Consider the following 21567-nt stretch of genomic DNA (forward strand, 5'->3'; position numbering starts at 1 on the left):
CTCACCTTGTAACCCAGAAGCTTTGAACTTGTCGTCCTCCTGGCCTCAGCAGGAGTACTTTGCTTACAAAATTACAAGATTACAGAATTGTGTCACAACTGCCTCTTTCTTTTTAAAATGGCATCAGGGGAAGGGGAGGTTGAAGTTGTTTATCAAATTACACATTATCGCCAAAGGAAAACTGCCTTGCAAATGAGCTAATGTGTCACCTCAGTGGAACATAATCCCAAAGAAAACACTTAATTTCTAAAATTAGGGATGTGCCCAGATATCTTCACTAAATTTTTCTGACTTGAACCTGCCATAGTTCACTGTTTATCCCCTTTATGAAGTAAGTCTTCTCTTCATTTTCTACAATGAAAATAAGCCCAGTAATAAATATAGCCTCAGATATAAATATAAACCAGATGCAAATTGTATAGTAAGTACCTATTTGCTCAAAAAAATCCCCAATAATCTTACCGTTTTTCATTTCCATACGACTTCTGCGCAACTTTTGCGTGAAGAATGAGTACTGTTTGATCCCCTCGTTCTTTTAAATAATTTCGCATAGCTTCTCTGAAATCAAATATAAATATTATTATTGTTGGGATAGTATTTCTGACAAAATCTTTCACTGTATCTGTGATGAGAGGAATGCCCATGAACATTTTTTAAATAAGTAAACAAAACAGAAACAAAAACATGAGCTACCTTAAAGAATGCTGTGCAAAGGACAATACATACCCACGTTCACTCTGCATTTGGTTGTTAAAATGAAGATTGACAGCTGGATGTGGTGGTGTACACCTTTAGTCCCAGGACTTGGGAGGCAGATAGATGCAGGCAGGTAGATCTTTTTGAGCTTGAGGCCAGCCTGGTCTACAAAGTGAGTCCCAGGATAGCCAAGGCTATTATTACACAGAAAAACTATGTGTTCTAGAAACACACCCCCCGTCCAGTAAAAATTTACATTGCTATAGCTTATCTTGTTTGTCTAGCTTTACACTTGAGTTACAACAAAACATCAAATCACCCAAATTACTACTGCCTGATCCCAAACTAACAGTCCCATGTATGGATTTAGAAAGGCCTGTCACCTATCTATACACAAACATATACAATTGCAAAAAGGATGTTGTCAAAAGTATTAGATTAATAGAAGTTAAATGAAATTGCTGGAAATTGTATTAAACTTTGAAAGAATTCAATATTACATCAAATTAAAACTATAACATGCTTATTAACATTTTTTGTTAATTTTGTTTTATAACATTGTTATAAAACAAATGTTTTATAAAAAACATCAATGTTCATTAATTCACTTAATCATCCTACCAAACTAAGTGCCACACAGAGAAAAACAAAACAAAACAAAAAACAAAACCTCTGGGTTTAAGCAGAATCTCAATTCTTGAGTAGTTTTACACACCACAAAATTAAAAGTCACTAGGCAGTGATGATATATACTTTAAACCCAGTACTCTGGGAGGCAAAGGCAGGCAGATATCTGAGTTCTAGGCCAGCCTGGCTGTGATGGTTTGAAGAAAAGAGGCCCCCAAAGGGAGTGGCACTATTAGGAGGTGTGGCCTTATCGGAAGAAGTGTGTCATTGTGGTGACGGACAGGTTTTTAGGTCTCCTATGATCAAGATACAGCCTAGTATCTCAGACCACTTCCAGTTTCCTGCAAGTCTTCATCCAGCTCTGTCTCCAGCACCATGTCCACCTGCATGCCACCACGTCGCACCATTGGTGTGGGATTCCACCTCTGTATGCTTTGATTACCATTAATGAATAAAGAAAACTGTCTTGGCATGATAGGGTACAACAGAGCTAGGCAGAGAAAACTAAACTGAATGCTGGGAGGAATAAGGAGTTAGAGAGAACCTATGTAGTCCCGCCAGAGACAGATCCTGGGAATTTTACCCCATAAGCCACAACCATGTGGTGATACATAGATTACTAGAAATGGGTTAAATTAAGATATAAGTGTTAGCCAATAAGAAGCTAGAGCTAATGGGCCAAGCAGTGTTTTAAATAATATACTTTCTGTGTGATTATTTTGAGTCTGAATTGCCAGGCAGCCAGGAAACAAACAAGCGGCCCTGTTACAACACACCATGATGATAATGGACTAAACCTCTGAAAACGTAAGCGTACACCTTTAATCCCAGCACTCGGAGGGCAGAAGCAGGTGGATCTCTGTGAGTTCGAGGCCAGCCTGGTCTACAAGAGTTAGTTCCAGGACAGCTAGGACTGTTACACAGAGAAACCCTATTTCGGAGGAAAAAAAAGACTGACATTGAGCAGTGAGGCTGCGCTGGTTATTTCTCTAAGCAAGTATTAATACAACCAACAACCCTGAGGATGACATATGACCAAGCACATTTTAGAAATGGGGAAAGGTTAAGTAACTTTGCTGAATTGATACAGAAGAGTCAGGACTCAGAGCTGGGTAGTTTAGCTACCTCAAAAACAAAGTTGCCGTGAGAAGCCCTAACTAAGACACTGGTCTACAGAGCTAGATCTAGGTCAGACAGGGCTACAGAGAGAAACCCTGACTCAAAACACAAAACAAATAAATTAAGTCAGGATAATCAAATATTCTTACTTAATTTTAATTATTCTACTTACATTGTAAATAAAGACAAACAGATGGATATCCAAATGATAATACTAAGCTGTCAATTGTCAAAGTTATTAAATGTAGGGAATTATATATTTGTGCCACTTGCATACTAAATTGCCTGGATAAGCCACTGAGCCTCACCCAGCTTTTATTTTCATATCTGAAAAGAGGAGCTAACACAACCCACTTAGCTCTGGGTGGCTAAAGGGGTCAAATGAGATAACCTTAATGATGTATTCTTACCGAGAAAAAAATCTTTTAGATTGCAAGGCATGACAAGTGAAAGCACAGTGTAGGCAAAGAGAATGGATCTCTACCACTGAAACATGGTGTCTACCTAAGTCAAGGAGTAGGGGAATCAAAGACATGCACTGAAGTAAGTCCTTAAATGACCAGGGACTGGACAAGCTGGCCATAGCAAGGAATTAGAGATGTTGCTATGGCAGATGACTGATAGTTCAGAGAATAAGACTTGGGTAGGGGAGGGGCAAAAAACAAGGGGGCTGGAAATATGGCTCAGTGATTTAAACCTTTGCCAAGAGGGTTGGATTCCTAGAATTCATTTAAATGCCAGGTAAGTATGATGACCCACCTGTAATTCCAGCCTTGAAGGCAGAGCTAAGAGATCCCTGGAGTAAGACCAGTCATACTAGCAAGTTTGGGATTTAATTAAAAGACCCTGGCCTAAAGGAATAAAGTGGAAGAAAGACTGAGGAAGATTCCCTAGCATACACGAAAAAAAGGCAAAAACATAAACAAACAAAACAAGATATAAACATAAAGTCAAGACAAAGCCAACATCTTATCAAAATTTGTACAATTGTTTCAGGCAGAAAACTTGAAAAGCAGCTATATACTTGAAAAGTTTTGACTACAAGCCTATTACTGACAAGCAATTCATATCAGCAAGTTACAGATATCAGTACTGTTTTCTCTTTTAAAAGTCATTACAAGCTCTTAACTATACAGGGTGCAGGAGAGAAAGAGGATGGGGACTTCCACAAAAGCCTTGCAGACATGTTGGATAAAGGACTTAGGAGTGTTGTGTTTCTGAGCACTTAATCAAACTTGAACAGAATTATTTCTATTAGCACACCTATCCATCTGTTCATCTAGAATGTACTAAGAGCTCCTGCATTCTAGGCCCTTGGCATTGTACTACTGTTTAGTACTAGAAGCGATTATTAGTACTTCAGGGTGTTATGGCTGCATGAGTTTTTCTTTTTTTCCCTTCATTGAGTATTTAGAACACAAACAGAATAGTAACTAGAGTCTAGTAGTAATCACTAGTAATAGTGCTCTGCTACAGGGATTTGCCAAACAGCTTCTCACAATAATAATAATAATAATAATAATAATAAGAAGAAGAAGAAGAAGAAGAAGAAGAAGAAGAAGAAGAAGAAGAAGAAGAAGAAGAAGAAGAAGAAGAAGAAGAAATGAAATATGGCATAGTTATAGTTATTTTCTGTCAACTTGACACAAACTTAGCCATGCCCAGAAAGAGGGAACCTCAAATTGAGGAAATGCCTCATTAGACTTGTCTGAGGGAATATCTGTGGAGTAATTTTTTAATCCTTCATAGTTTTCATAGAAAAGTAGCTCAGTAAGTCATGAGAAGCAAGTCAGTTCTTCCATGGTCTCTGCTTCATTTCCTGTCACCAGGTTTCTGCCTTGAGCTCCTGCCCTAACTTCCTAAAAGTGTAAGATAAAACAAATCTTTCTTTCCCAAGTTACTTTTGTCATGGTGTTCACCACAGCAACAGAAAAGAGTATTGAGTATTAAAATGTACTAACTGAATGTTAATCATTAATACTAATGCTATCTGGCAAGTAAGGCTTAGTAATTTATTTTCTGTAACTTAAGCTATTTAAAAAGTAATGGTGTACTCCAAAGAAACACACATAGTAAAATACACACATAGTTCACCAAATACAGCAGGGTTTCTATCTTGTACTACTGACATCCTAGACACCTCAGCTGTGCAGACTTAGGCCCTACATTTAAGGATGCTTAAAGGCACCACATCTGCCTTCTACTCAGCAGATGCCAATAAAAGATCTCCTGATACTCACAAAGACTGAGGTAGAGGGTGGAGAATGAGGCTGTCACCTTGGGTTGACAACCACAAGTCAAAAATATTCCACTACAAGGTTACCTATCACCTACTGTCTTTTAGGGAGAAAAGGAGGTAAAGTCAACTAATTGAAAAACATGATACAGGAGCTCAAGACCAGAATCAGTCTACTTGTATCTAGTTCTGCTTTCTGCAATTTTACCAGTACACCTTCAATTGAGATCTCAAAATATTAGTACTCATCAACTCTTTAAGAAGATGAGAATTTTCACAGCTTATTAAAACACTGTAATTGTCCCCTTTAGTCTCTTACTAAGTGTGTGCATGCACGAAAAACAGCACATGAGGATGCAGTAGTACCCTTAGGTTCAGGAATCCACTGGGGGGAGAGGGTCTTAGAATCATCCTCATGGACAAGAGGGGATGGATTATTCTTCATTTAAAAACAAACTCTGGAGTGAGTGAAGGATCTGAGAGGAATCAGGAAAAATGATCAAAATACATTGCATGTATGCATGAAATTCCTGAAGAATAAAAACATTTAAATGGAAGATCTGCTGAAGGCCAATACTTTACATGGTGTATGAAGTTTTCATCATGAGCACTTAAAAAGTTTGCTGATCTATTAAGCAATAAAACAAACATTTCAAAACGGAAGACATAAAACAATGAATGTGTATATATGTATACGCACACACACACACACACAAGATATATACCTTAAATCAGCAAATTATATTATGTACTTGACAATAACCTTAACAACTTTTTTGGTTTTTCTGTTTGTTTCCACACAACTCTGTCTCAAAAGTGGACTTGAAGAAAGAAAAGTTGAGATTGTACTGATCCAAGATGAGTACCTCAAACTCCATTTTGCACTTATAAAATGAAGCTCCCTATTCTTTTTTTCTTTAATGAATACAGTGTTCTGCTCCATGTATGCCTGCAGGCCAGAAGAGGGCAACAGATCTCATTAGAGATGGTTTCTGGGAATTGAACTCAGGAACTCCAGAAGGACTTCTGAGTGTCTCTCCCAGTCCGAAGCTTCATATTCTTGTCAGAGGCTGTCATTTTTATCTTTATACTATCACACACAAGGCAATTCAAATTCAGCCTCTTCAATACTAATAGTGTACCTAAACAAGCTGATGGTATTCCTAAAACAGGAACAAGGAAGTAAAGCCCTTTCTTTTCACAGACGCTACCTAGTTTTCCACCAAAGGACTAAGAGTGCTTGCTACTGGAAGCATACAAGGCTATCTCCCCATCTTGCTGCAACCTGCTTTTCTGATGTTTCCATCAATGTGTTTTTTGGTCTTTTTGTTGTTTGCTTTTTGATAAAACAGGGTTTCTCTGCGTAGTCTTGAGTATCCTGAAACTAGCTCTGTAGCCCAGTCTAGCCTCAAACGCAGAGATTCACCTATCTCTGCCTCCCAAGTGATGGTATTTAAAGGCATGTGCCACCACCAACTGACTACATCAATGTACATTTATAATCCCTTGAGTTATAACTGTCTTTGTGCCATTATCATAAAAATTCCAGGAAAATGAAAATGCTTCCACATTGGAATGTTGTATTTGGAAAAACCTAAATTAATGTTCTGGGTCATGGTCATTTACATTTTGCTACTAATTAAACTTTTCTGTTATTTCTTCAAAGTGAGAGCTGTTTCATCCAACCATAAACGGCATTGTCTTACCTACCAGGAGAAAGAATGGATTAAAACATCCTACGATGTAAACATATAGAGAAGAGTAGCATCTTACTACATAAAAATATAGAGAAAGAAGCGAAGGAAATGGCTCAGCAAATAGAGACTGCCTTGCAAGCCTAACAGAAGATTAGCCTACTCCTGAAAGCTGTCCTCTCATCTCCAGACATGTGCCATTGATGCATGACACCCCCTTCCCAATAACAAACTAAACAGACAGAGAATAGTTGACTACTAAAAAACTGTTCAAAACAGGTATCGACTTAGCTTGAGTCAACAAAAATACATAGTTCGTATGTCTCACACATAAGATTTTTAAGAACAGAGCAATGTTACCATAAGAGGAAAGGGAGATAGGCTCTCTAAAAAGTATTATTTCTAATACAAACAAAAGATATTCTAAGCAAGAGAATAACAAAAAGTCATTCTAACAATTATATGAACTTTAAAGTCATGGCAAATCTTACAAAGGAAATCCTCTGTTAAATTCTAGCAAGAATTGAGTTCGAAGCTACTAGTCTGCAGCTAAAGGAGGGAAAAATTAACAAAACTATCTCTGAAAGAATTGTGTAGCTTTCTATCCCTGGGACCCACCTAAAGAAGGTGAGAAGATTCTCTTTTCTCAAGTTGACTTCTCACTTCCGCAAGCACAGTGTAACACACACACACACACACACACACACACACACACACACACACACAGAAAATATAATTCTTAAAAGGGCAAATTTAGTCATGATGAATAGTGCCATAGTCCTTACTCCATTTATTTGTGCTTTTAATGAAAAATTTAAATTATATAGGAAGAACTCCACCGCCCCCAATGAAAGACTCTCCCATCAAAACTGTTTACTTTGGGAAACAAAAGAACAGCCCAGGGTAGGCTTATAAGAGAACACATGGCTTCCACATTATACTCTCTATACCCAGTGGAGACAACTCCTTAAAATATTTTTACCCAAATAAGACACTGTGTTCCTAAAGCAGAATTATTTCAAAGGAGAAACAAAAAAATACAATTTCCAAGTATTAGATGGCACTAATTTTAGTATAGAAATTAACAACAAAAATCCCAATTCCAAGTTTGCACTCAATATAAACTAATTTACCACAGAATTAGTTACTGGTTTTCAATTTGCATTTGCTATTAGAGGGCTGTGCTAAGTTTGTATCAGCAATGAAGATATCTGCCGTTTGTTGATTTTTAAGAGAAATAAAGCTTAGTGGAATTCTTCCCCAGCAGATATGCTTCTCTCCCAGGATATCTTATATGTAAAAAAGTTACTAAAATGTTAAAAGTTTTACTGAGATCTAATCGGCATACCTTATGGTGGTTTTAGCATGAGTGCGCCACACCACCACCACAAGAAATTCTCAGTTCCCCAAAGCTGTCCTTCGGAGTCTGAAATCCTTTCTGCTCTTCCCAAGTTGGAAAGAACAACTCCTCTGTAACCTGTCCATAAGGGCAGCTTGCATTTTCTAGAACTCATGTACGCAGATTTCAATCCTTTCCTGAACATCTGAATAGAAATATTTGCTCATGTTAGTCTAGTTTTACTTTCTCTCATGGTTTTAGTAACATTACAAGTATTGCCCACCTGAGGTAACAGAGAAGTTTGTCCTCACAGAAGGAACCAGGAACTAGACCCTCTCTCCCAAATCAGAGAAAGGTTATCATCTAATGGCATTTTCTCCCTCAAACACTCTGCAGAATTCAGCAGTGAAGAGAGCCTATGCCTGCAGTTTCTCTGTTGGAATGCTTTTAATAACAAATTTAGTCTCTCTAAAATAAGACTATTCCTGAAGAACCTTAAGACAGTTTGCTAGTTTAAGATACTTAAGCATTTCTTCAGAAGTTATTAAATGGACTTTTATTTGTTTATTTGTCTTTGGTATCTGCAGGGTCTGCAGTGATGATATCTTCCTTGTTCCTGGACCAATAAATAGGAATCAGTTTTCTATTCAATACTGCCTTTATATTTGGAAGAATTTCTTTAAATGTTCTTCAGGTCTACTTATGACAGATTCTTTGTTCTTAATGTTGTTTAAAGTCTCTATTTGTCCCTTTTTGAATACTCTAAAGCTGTCTTACCTGTAGCAAAATTTCAAATGAAAAACCTGCTGTGATCTTTATCTTTGTTCTTTTGAAATCCATCTTTGTCCCTTGTCCCCCCTCCCCTTTGCTACTGGTGTTAATCAATTTGACCAAAATGTGCTTCAACATCCTTTTACACTTGAGACTTAAATGAGTTTCTTGGATCTATAGTTCGAAAGTTTTCAACAAAGTATTTTCAGGAAGAAATTTTAGGTATTTCTTCCTAAGTTTTGGTCATATCTCCGAGAACTGGGATAAAAGTTATGCATTACCACCCTCCCGGTCTGAGTTCATTGTTCTTTTTTTTCTCTTTTAAAGATGATTTATCTATTATATAGACAGTGTTCTGTCTGCATCTACGCCTGCAGGCCAGAATTGGGTACCATATCTTATTATGGGTGGTTGTGAGCCACCACGTGGTTGCTGAGAATTGAACTCAGGACCTCTAGAAGAGTAGCCAGTGCTCTTACAAGACCTTTGAGCCATCTAGCCCAATGTTCATCATTCTTAAATACAGTTTTCTTTCCCTTCCTCCCTTTTTCTTTCTTTCCTTCCTTCTTTCATAAGACAGGGTCTCACTATGCAACCTTGGCAGGTGTAGGACTTAGGTAGATTGGCCTTGAACTCACAGAGATCTGGCTGCCTCTGCCTCCTGAGTACAATATGGAATAAAAGTGTGCACCAGAACATACGGCCCACAATTGTTTTTAATAAATATTTTAATAGTAGTAATTATTTGGCAATAAATAGCCTTAACAGTCATCAATGTGAACCAGAAGGATGTGGCTAGAACTCCGAAGTCTAAGGTAACATGATACATTATAAGGCTTAAAGGATGCAGAACAATAATAAAATGGGGTCCCAGTTTAGGTTCAAAAGAAAACACACACACACACACACAAACACCTCTGTCTTAAAAGATTAATTAGAAGGAAAAAGAAAAAAGGCCAACACTGGGCCTTAGACCACTGGGTTTCTTTACTTATCAACTCAACAAAAATGTTCTGAGTTTTTAAATTAATTCTTTGAAATATATGATTGAGAAATTAACTTACATAGCTAAAACACTGTATTTATATCATGAACGTTAGTAAATCTTAGGTTTTCTTTAAAATGGGAAAAAGTAGTATTTAATATTCATTTCAAAAAGTATCTATGAAATCTCTCAACTCTCCCCCTGAAACATCAAAGTGTGATTGGTTAAACACAGCTGCAGCTGTTGTTTTCACAACAGAGGTTTCTGGAAAGACTTCACTTTTTCATTTTTAAAGTATATTCTTAACTGTTCGTATTAGTGTCTAAAGTGACAGAATCTCCAAAGACAATCAATGTTTAAATGCTAGTATAATGCTTACCTAGTGAGTCGCTTAGGTGGAGGCCGCTCACCAAACTTCCTGGAAAACAATTAAAGAAATAAAGTAAATAAGCTGTCTGATAGATACCACAGTAAGTTATAAGGCACCAGAAAGTGTCCCTTATGACTTAACAATCTCAATGAAAAGTGAATACAGAAATCCCAAACTATCATCTGTGCCCAGAAATAACAAGCACACAATACAAGGTTCTTAAAAACAATAGCAGTCGGCGGGGCCAGAGAGATTAGCAAAGCAGTTAAAATTCTTGCTGCTCTTGCATCATACCTAGCACCCTACACATCAGCTCACAATCAACAGTAACTCCAGTTCCAGGGAGTCCAAGGTCTTCTGACCTCCTTATCTACCAGGCATAAATGTGGTACTCCTGCATATGTGCAGGCAAACGCTCAGACACATAGAGTAAATCTAAAGGCAAAACAAAAAACTAATGGCAGACTTTACAAATCTACTGAGTCATGATCAAATGAGGCCAACACCAAACTTTAGAAGCATCTTACAGAAAAACAACTCAGACCTATGAGGTGAAGTGGATTAAAGCACTTGCTACCAAGTCTGATGGCCTGAGTTCAATCCCTGGAACCCACACAGTGAAAAAAGAGAAAACCAAGTCATAAGCTGTACATCAGAACTCCAAGATTTTGTAAACAGAATTATTTTTGTCAATTACTACTCATGAATTACAGCTACAGAGTATAAGGCAAAAATCTGCTCCTGGATTCTTTTCCACAGAGGATTTTTTTTTCCACAGAGGATTTTTTTTTTAAACCAAAGATTGTAATCAAATGCACCACTATGTCATGTCAGTGCAATAAATGGGAGCTGATTCAGACAGAGTACGCTGCAAAGAACATGGAGTTTATATAGCTTAAAGAAACAAGTGAGGAATTACCAAAGTCTACTGATGCATTAAAATAGTAAAAACTTTATAAATAGAAAAATGGGGAATGAAATAAAATATTTTAATAACCACCACATACCAAATCTAATATTCTAAACCAGCAAGTACTTTTAGGGAACTAACAAAAGTTAATTATATGATAAAGTAGTAAGAGAATCATTGCACTAAAAATTCTAATTCAAATTTTATTCCTAGGTACAATGTAATTCTGCCCAAACTAGATTAACAAGTGAATATCAGTCACAGTACTTAACCTACCCCGTCTATAAATACTCATTAGATCATCAATATAGCATGCTAATATAACATCACGCCTACCCCCCATAGGAAATGTGAAAAAGATCATGCAGTACAATTGCCTGCTGAATAATTAGTAACTATATTCTAAATTTTATCCTTACATTCATAAGTGTATGCCCACAGATAAGCATATAGCATCTCTCACCATGGAGACTATCACAGAAAACCACAAAACAGAAATCACAGATTGTAGGAAACCTAGTCCTGAAGGACACATCTACGTCACGGCTCCTCTATCTATGGTTTAAAGAACATTTCAGAAGACAGAGCAGAAAGATTTTTAAAGAGTCAGACACCAGGAAGCCTTCTGTAAAAGTCTCTCACAGAAATGGATGTATAAACAAGGCCTAAATAATGACACTATCAAGACATGACAACATCAAAGGGGGAAAAACCTTATGAGATCACACTCCTAGAGAAGGAACCACAAGCAACTGATGACTGTTGATTGAAAGAATTTGCTTCTCCTAGGGGCTGAGACTCTTAACTGGTTGTTTAATGCAGTGTCAGGCCCTGAAAACATATATTCACAATCAACAAAAACAACTCAGCATGTTGCATTTGTGTGTGTGTGTGTGCGCACGCGCGCGCGCGCACACACACACACACACACACACGCGTACAGATGTATATGTATGTGTGTAAACCATAAATAATCAGGGAAATTTGAGTCTTAATTTGAGAGTGAGGAAGGGGACAAAGAAGAAGTTGGAGGGAGGGGAGTTGGGAGGGTAGCGAAGTGATATAATTATATCTTAACTAAAAATGTATTTTATGAGCAGCAGTGGTTGGACACACCTTGAATCTCAGCACTCAGGAGGATCTCTGAGCTCAAGGCCAGATAGAAGGAGAGAGAATTCCAGAACAGTCAAGGCTACCCAGAGAAACTCTGTTTTGAAAAACCAAACAAACAAACAAAAAAAGGAGCCTGTTGGGCCTGGTAACATTTTACACAAAAACCACACATCATTCAACCTTGCTGTTATGCTTGGTAAAAAATAAAGGTCCAATCATTGTTGCATGCAATCCTGATCTTCTTTAATGAATATGCCATTGCAGCATTTATTGGAGAGGGTGCTCACAAAATAGGTTTTCTGGGAAAAAAAATCCAATAAAATATATAACAGTTCACATTTCTAACTCTAAAGTTCACACGAACCCCCTCTCATGTAGCCCAAACTACATGATATACTCCAGAACACTCCACTAGAGAACACTGATTTTTCCTCTCCCAGGAGGTATCGCTTACAAATAGCTTCTTGTTTAGGGACAAGAAGCTTCTTCTAGATGGTAATTAACACAGTGACCCACAAACTAGACAATGTGCAGCATTCAACCCTAAATGCAATGTCTTTACGAACTCCCTCCCCTCAAGGCTCAGGGATCTATGTGCCAAAGAGGAGGAGGAATTGTAAAAACATAGAAGATAACTCAAAGGAAAAAAGTCTCTTCCACATATAACAGAACTGATTCATATACAACCTTGCAGAGTTGGCAGCAGGCATAAGATTTGTATAACTTTAGGCCACACAAAACCCACCAAGTAGAAGAGGGGGTTGGGCACGAAGTGCTACGTTTTTCTTGCACAGTCTCCAATCCTTTAGAATTTCTAATAGAGAAACCTGTAAACCCATTCCATTTGCACATATTTCCTTTCTGCTGAGAAAGAGAGGTAAGAAGCTTCTTCCTACACCAGATCCCCTTCTTTCTATATTCACCAATGTTTTAAGGAAATGTACAATCACAGATGTACAAAAAGAGTAAAAGTTACCAAATCTCAGCATCTCAACATCTTTTCTGGCCTAAAGATAATTCCCACTAAAAACAACAACAACAACAACAACAACATAAGCAAAACCCAACCAATTCAAATATTAAAACAGGAAAAAAGAGAGAAACAAACAAACAAAACAAAACAAAAAAAACAAGAAAAATGCTGTGAGTACAGAACAATTTAGTAATCATACCACTAAGCCAACGTTGGGCAATAGCACTCTGGTTTTGGAAGCATATTAATGAATTAAAAAACAGGCACAAAACATGGGGAAATCTCTGTCAATGGGATCCTGGGACCTAAAGTAATTCTATTTTTATTAATTTTACTGTTTGCTTCATGTTGAAATGGGATTAAAAAGAATTCAACGCAACCAATACCAACAAATTATTTGCAGGAGAAAGCAGCAAACATTACAACTATAAACAGTATTTAACTATAATAAAGAACTGGGGTTTCTGAACAATGACTTAAGAGAAAGAAAGTGGAGCTGGAGAGATGGCTCAGAGGTTAAGAGCACTAACTGCTTTTCCAGAGGTTCTGAGTTCAATTCCCAGCAACCACATGGTGGCTCACAGCCATCTATAATGAGATCTGGTGCCCTCTTCTGGCATGCAAGCAAACATGGAAGGAATTTTGTATACATAATAAATAAATCAATCTTTAAAAAAGAAAAGAAAGAGAGAAAGAAAATGTGAGACAAAGATGCCTAACTCACATCTTCAATGCATTTACCACCAACCAGTAAGAGAAACTGACTACATGACATACATCAGTATACATTCTGTGATAACAAATGGCATAAAACACAAATGAAGCCAGTACTGACTGGGAGTGTGCTTGGTAACTGATGGAAAACCACAAGTCACCAGCATCAGCACATGTAATGTTTGCACCAGATTTGGCCCTCACCAGTTATTTATTGAGCAGCTACTAGGGACCAAGTCCAGGTATGCCCAAATATCAATGAGCACAAGGTACTAAACAAACTCAAGCCCTTATGGAACTTTCGCACAATTAGGGCAAATGTACAGGGGGATATGTTAATGTATTCATATTCATAATTCATAAAAGCAAAAGTTTCTTTGTGTATACTCTACCAACTGACAATATCCCCGGTCTTAAAAATACATTTTAAGTAAACATGTGATTTATCTTTAAACAGTTTACTCATTTTTTTACCTACAGGTGCTGAAAACAGCCTACTAAGTCATGTATCCTTTGAGAAAAATACCCATCAAGAGCTATAGTATAGAGAGATCTCAATATCCTGGCTCTCTGATCCTAGGATCCAACTAGAAAAGAGTGTGTTAGCCTCTTTCAAACTTACTTTGAATCAAGTCTTACCTTAAGAGTCAATTTAAAAGCAACAGTGCTAGAATTTGGCTCAGTATAACCACTAGTTCTGGGTAATATAACAAATATGATCCAGATGATCAAGGTCCTCCTGAACCATCACATTTACTAAGAACATTCCTAATAGAACAAGCATCCTTTGGGTTGATGGCAAAGACAGGAAGTAGAGCACAACAGATGAAGGCATGCTCCCCCTTGTTGTTATGCATACTGTGCAGAAAAACTGAAAAGGCACTTTTTCCTTAATTTTTAAAAACTCTTCTACTTTTCTCTTTGAATTTAAAACAACTACAAACATCTTTTAACAACCTGCCAGTAATTTGTGTCAATGCACTGGAGTGGAAAGAGATATGCTCAAGACCATTTCCTCAACTGCACTCTGCACCTGGCTTTTCAAGTATCTCTACAGGAGGCTGGTGAAAGTTCTAGTGGCAGGGGTGGATAGGTGGGGGCTTAAAAAAAAAATGTATGCCCTTACAAAGAAAATCTTCAAATTTGTAGCCTCAAAAAGAAGTTTATCACAACCTGGGAAAACTCCTCCAATTGTATCACTGAATGAGGCAGAGTATAGCTCAGTGGCAGGATGTGTACTTAGCATGTATGAAACCCTGGGTTCATGTTCAGAAAGCCAGCTCCCCATAAAGTAAGGAAAGAGAAAGACTAAATGAGACTGAGTTAAAAACAAAAAAAACAAAAAAAAAATTATGCCGAATGCCACTTACAGAAAGCACTAAAAAACAATATTATTTTTATACTACTATGGTGAAAATGTAGAGCTTGAATCCAAACATTAGGAACAAATTCAAATTCTGAAATAGACAAAATAAGAAACTGACCCAGTTAAAGACACAAAAACAGGACCATGAAACATATGCCTTGCAATGTATTTCAACCATAGAAGACTTTAGAAAATTAACAGTATCAGAATATAACAGATCAAATCAATTTTAATTTCTGAGTTTTGATTACTATACAGTAACCGTATAGAGGAATGTTCTCACTTCTAAAACTACTCACTGTAGTGTTTAAGAGAAAAATAAGATGTTGGCAGCTAATCTTCATGATTCAAGGATCATCTGTGTGTGCCTATCATATGCATATATATGAGAACAATGTAAATATGGTCAATGTTTTCATTTGAGGTATTTAGGTGACTACTGTAATAATCTTGAGACTACTCAGAGAAACTAGTATTATAGCAGAACAAAAGGCCAGGCCCAGAGAGGCAATCACCATTTCATCAAGTTGTTGGCCTGACTCTACTGACTGCATAATTTGGTTGTGAAAACTTTCAGAAACCATTTGTGGAGATGGTACATAACAGGCCTTGTGGATAGTTTCTTGTCACAAATTTTATATTATTAGTTCAATTACAGTAACTGCTGTAGGTACAGAGCTTAATACCCGGGCCTGGGATACATGCAGAGAAGCAAACTATCATACAGTTAAGAGTTTAAATATGGGTAATTTTTTGAAAGACACTTTGACAGTATCTATTCTAATTCAAGATGTGTATCTTTGACCTAGTCTTTCGATGCTAAAAATTTACATCCAGGTAGTTTTATTTGGTCCATGTAAAGACATTCATAAAGATATCCAATGGAACATTATCTACATCAATAAAAGAATCTCCAAACTGCATGCATAGTGAGGAATCCACTGGTTACATAGCAGTTCTCATGTATGACTATACACACAAAATATGAAGCATTAATCCTGAATGAGGTACACATTTTTAAATCATTCTGTGAGTACAGACATCACACACCTACATAAGACACACAATTATCAGTGTCAATGATAAAAATCCCATTTTGTTCTACAATGTATTACAAAGGATGTGAGATTTTCATTTTCTTTGTATATCTTCAGTTTGATGGCGGTATCCAGCAAGATGAAAGGAACTCTCAAACCATTCTTGAAAGAGATTTGCCAGACTACAAGAACAACATTCAAGTCCTTATTTAAGGAAAACTTTAACACTTAAACAAGTAGAAATACAATACAACTTAAAGACACAGGATCTCCATGACTTGGGGCAGCTGCCAGAGAGAAGTTTTGGTGAGAATACAGTGATGAGAGTGTTCCAGAAACCAAAGGCCAGACCAGTTCATTGTGATGAACATGCAAATAAAGCTGACTGGACATAGGGTATACAGTGTGATACACCAAAGCTCCTAATGACACCAGGATGAATGAAGAGGTGTTGGAGAAGGTGGGAAAGATGGAGAAGAGAAGAGGCTTTGTTGTTGTTTTCTTTTGTTTTTTGCTTGTTTGCTTCCTTGCTTGTTCTGTTTTTTGTTTTTTAAATTTTCAATTGGGGGACTATAGGGGAGGGGGAGAGACAGGACATGGAGAGACTAGGAAGTGAGCAGAATTGCAGTGACTGATGTGAGATTCCCAAAGATTCAATAAAAAATTATGCTAAATAAAAAAATTAAAGAGGTTCTGGTCATAAACTTATTAATAACTTCTTCAGAAAATTTACTTCATCTTATGAACTGTTTTTTCCATGTACCTCTAGGAATTTTGGCCATGGTTTGCTCATCTAAAAACTTGTCTTTTCCTATCCTCCTCACGCTCTGGACAGAAGAAAGACAATCTGTATGGGAGAGTAGGGCAGTCAGTGTGCAGACCTGAAAGTGCCATCTGATGAGTCATCATCATCATGATGGTCATGGGAAGGGCTCTGTGCTAACTCCAGTGCAAACCAGTAGTGTGACCTAGAACAAGAACGCAACTTCAGTTCAAGGCCAACCTGGTCTAAAAAGCTCCAGGGCAGCCAAAATAAACAGAGAAACCCTGTCTCAAAAAAGAAACAAAACACACACAAAAAAGCAACTACACGCTCAGTGTTCTCAAATGAAGCCATAGAAGGAAGTATTTCTGAACAGGATTTTTTGCAAAAATTCAACTGGTTAGTACATGAAAAGAATGGGCAAGAACACTCAACACTTCTACAACAGCAATTCACTGACAAAGGTCATTAATTCTTTATCTCCATTCTTTGCCACTCTAAGATTAGATGAAATTCTCCTAGTTATCTCCTCCCACTGTTTCCTAACTTGGCCTCTTACAGCAGAGTAAACAGAAAGAAAAGCAACAGACAGAATCTATCTTTACATGTACTTTCATTTAAGCTTCACCAACACTCCTCAAAGTTGGTAGTATTTTTAACTTACAAAGCAGAGCTTTCCCCTACATCTTTTTAAAATTATTTTTAATTTATGTGTATGAGTGTTTTGTATATAAGCATGTATGTGCACCATTGCATACCTGGCTCTCAAAGAGGCCAGAACAGGGAATCAAAATCCCCTAATGCTGGAGTTATAGGCAGTTGTGAGTCACCAAATGTGGATGCTGGGAACAAACCAGTGTGTTCTCAAGAGCAGCAAGTGCTCCTAACTACTGAGACATCTCTCCAGCCCAGCTATCCCCCAACTTCTACTTACACACAAATGATGCATGGACAATGAGAAAGTCCCACAAAAAAAAAAAAATCTATAAGGAAGCCATGTTCTTTGTTTCTCTTTAGCTTTTCTGGCCCAAAATGTTCTCTTTTCTCTTTGTGATAATGTTCATTTGCTTTTCCCATTGTATCAACCACCCGCCGTATCTTGCTTATTATTTTTGGGGGGGAGGGGAGCTCAGCTCTTCTTAACCAATAAAGCATTTATCAGTAAATGAAAACTGCATTCCAAGGATCAATTATAGTAGTTGAGTCGGAAAATATGAACACTGGCATCCGGTTAAATAAACTTGGGGGGGGGGGGTGGAAGATGACTGTGGTACTGGCTTTAATGGTTAGTCAAATACAGATTCTAAATAACTGCAAGAAGCCTAGAAACAAAGACAATACTGTCTCCACATAAGCCAGACATAGAACCATAGGCTATCCTTTTAAGCTGGCCAAATTTTAAGGCAGACATGTACATTGAGACAAACTGACAGTATTATAAGCTTGTCTTAGCCACATTAAACATTGACTGAAATACATATAAAATAGAGTAAGACATTCCATTGGTCCTTGGTTTGGTTCTTCTGAAGAATCAATCCTATTAGTCAAGAACCCAAGGCCATCTGCCTTCTTCCCATTCAAACACCCACCAGACACAAGACCTTGGAGGAGATAGGAGTCTCAGCTACCTCTTTATGCAGTCAGAGTTGCAAAACACAAACCAAGACAGACCAGCAAAAACAAACAAATAAATAAATGGGAGGTATTCTGTCCTGGGTCAATCTTCTAGCATTAAAGATTTATGGTATTTTTCTAGCATCCTCATGACTGCCTCTTGTTTGTATACTCACTTCTCATTTGACCTGCCTGGTCCTGTGACCTCAGTCATGATAACAGTATTAATCTACAGGAAGAATTTAGAGCAGTCTTTTGTTTGTTTAAATTGTAAGTAATGGGATGGCTAAAGAGTACAAAAAGAAGATACAGGAAAGGAAACAGAGGCACTAGAGCCAAGAGAGCAACAAAAGACAGGAGAAAAGGACTGCTTTGAGGAGTGCCAGAGCTATTAAGTCAAAGGAAGCAGAAAAGTAATGGAGAATCCCGTAGCCATAAAATGACAATTGTCCATACCAAATACAGAAATGTTTTAGCTTAGTTTTTCTTCTGTGGGATGTGAAAAAAAAGATCAGTTTCCCTATAAATAACTCATACTTGGCTATCTTTTCACTGTGAAGAAAGGCTCCAGTTACTAGGTTTTGCTCTAGCAAAGACCTTGCTTTCCCAGGGTTTTCAGTTACTCTATAATTTCAGTCTCCATTTCTGTGAAATGGGATGCTGAGTCAGTGTGATGCATGGGTTAACATATGCAAAGCACAGACATAGCAAGGGGTGCAGCACTTCCTGTCAGGACTGAAGACTTCTAGCCTTCAGACCAGTGGTTCTCCATAATCCTTTAATATTCATGCTGTGATGACCCCCAGCCATAAAATTATTTTCATTGTTACTTCATAATTGCTATGAATGGTAATGCAAATATCTGTGTTTTCCAATAGCCTTAGGTGACCCCTGTGAAAGGGTTGTCCAACCCCCAGGTTGAGAACAGCTCTTTCAGACCACCAGTATCTAACTCATAAGAAAAATGCATTTGTAGAAACAAAGACTGTATCAAAAAAGAAACCTTTTTGAATATTTTCATTCAATCTGAAAAATCAAACGTTGAGCAAATAAGATAATGTCTCTTACCCCATGACAAGATAGGTGTTTTTTATAAAAACTTACCCATCATTAAAAATGTACTTATTTTGTAAACACTTATTCACCAGGAGCGGGACCATGGGAATTAACAGAATAAGATCTGTTAATGGGTACAAAATAAGTTTGGGAGCTAGGGCTAGGATTAAAAACTTTTGAAGAGGGATCTAGTGAAATTTTCAAATGGATAGACTTGCCCCACCTCACCCTGCTATGCACGTGCTAAGGATGCTGTCTGCCTCTATTCAGTCACTGACCACAGTGACTGTTCTGTCACTCACCCACGAGTTTTTTTCACAAGAATTTGAACATGGAAATCTTAATAAAGCTAAAGTAATACATATTTAGTTAATTTAGTTGCTCAACTGCTACCATCACCTTCATCACCACTACTGTGATGGAAAAAGAATTCTATCACGTCTTGCCCCACAGTTCTGCCCCAGGATTTTCAGTTTACAATAATCATGAGTTTTTAAAAAAGAGAGGCTCTCCCTAACAACTATTTTCCAATGTTGCATTCTTACAGTCACCGTTTATAAAGATTCTGTAATAACACAATAGTTGTTTAAGCAACGTCCATGACACTGCATGGTATTTCTTTGCAGTTTCCCCACAAAGGGCTCATGGCACTTGAGCCCCTCTGGCTGTATGAGAACTTGGCTTCATCACCAATGAAAACTGTCTTGCTCATTTTAGCTAGGAGTTTAGTACTGTGAAGAACACAGCTTGTCTACTTCCTGTTTATCTGTCCTTTAATGTCCTAGCAGTTTGACAGCTCACAGAAGAGCAGCTTCATTGCGTAGTGGCATTTCATTTTTATTTTAATAAACAAAGTTTGTCTGCAGATCAGAGAGTAAAACAGCCCCACTTATCAGCCTTAGTACCAGGCAGTGGTGACACACACCTCTAATCCCAGTAGCCACACCAGTTGCCGGAGAAACCAAGTGGGGCATGACTTTAATCCCAGTGGTGCACATCTTTACTCCCAGCCCTAATGAGGACTATAAAACGGTAGGAAACAGCTCTCAACACACAGTAACATCATTTCAAACTGTGGTCAAGATAAAAGTCAGTGGCTGGCTGTTTTGTTTTTCAGATCTTCAGGTTGAACCCCAATTTCTCTAATTTTTATTAAAATTTTATTGTGTTTCATCACTGAATTTTTCAAAAGTGCCAATTTTTCTTGTTCCCTCATTTCCTTCACAGAAAGTGACCTGACCCAACATATTCCACTTATCAACTGGGTTCTGTGAATAAGTCCTTTTTGAGTTATCCTACATCCAAACACCTAAAACAGTATCTTTAAAAGAAATTAAATTCAGCATAGTTAAAATTGTGTTTTAATGAAACATCATCACTTACTCAGAACACTTTAAAAGTTGTGTTATCTTAAAATTTCTTTTGTGGAGAGGGGTAGTAGGGAGGTAGGGAAGGAACTAGAAGGAGAGGAGGGAGGGAAAACTTTGGTTGGGATGTAAAAACAAAAAATGAATAAGAAAAAATATTTTTAAGGTATTTTTAGGGGCTGTAGAGATGGCTTAGAGGTTAAGAGCACTGTCTGCTCTGGAGGACCTGTGTTCACTTCCCAGCACCACCTACATGGCAGCTCACAACTGTCTGCAACTCCTTTCTAGGGGATCTGGCTCACTAACATTGACATACCTGCAGACAAAACACATAAAATAATGATAAATTATTTAAAAAAAATTTAGGCCAGGCGGTGGTGACACACTAGGGAGGCAGAGACAGGTAGATCTCATTGAGATCTCTGATGGGATTAAGAGCATGCAACACCACTGTCCAGTCAGAGTATGCCCTTTTTATCTTAAAGATGATGGAGTTCAGGCTGGAGAGATGGCTCAGAGGTTAAGAGCATTGCCTGCTCTTCCAAAAATCCTGATTTCAATTCCCAGCAACCACATGGTGGCTCACAACCATCTGTAATGGGGTCTGGTGCCCTCTTCTGGCCTGCAGCATACACACAGACAGAATATTGTATACATAATAATAAGTAAATATTTAAAAAAAAAGATGATGGAGTTCTGTTGAGTCTAGTTACAGAACCCAGTAAATTAGACTATGCTTTATTGTCTTCAGCTGTGTGCTAGGAAGGACAAGCTCACTGAAATAAAAGACAAGATGATACCAAAGAAAAGGGACATG

The 21567-nt window shown here is 37.6% G+C and overlaps 1 protein-coding gene across 3 annotated transcripts in view; it reads right to left on the reverse strand.

Annotated features, from left to right (window-relative positions):
• Nucleotides 1-21567, reverse strand: part of Rbpj (recombination signal binding protein for immunoglobulin kappa J region) — a 193938-nt gene that overhangs the window by 22105 nt on the left and 150266 nt on the right. For all 3 annotated transcript variants that reach the window (XM_085691895.2, XM_048414784.3, XM_085691896.2), the window contains exons 2-3: nt 9847-9885; nt 463-558 (exon numbers count right to left, since the gene is read on the reverse strand). In XM_085691895.2, coding sequence (XP_085548021.1) covers nt 463-558; nt 9847-9885 — 135 coding nt within the window. The remainder of the gene's footprint in view (nt 1-462; nt 559-9846; nt 9886-21567) is intronic.

Source organism: Myodes glareolus, chromosome 8, assembly GCF_982192425.1.
Source record: "Myodes glareolus chromosome 8, mMyoGla1.1, whole genome shotgun sequence".
NCBI lineage: Eukaryota > Metazoa > Chordata > Mammalia > Rodentia > Cricetidae > Myodes > Myodes glareolus.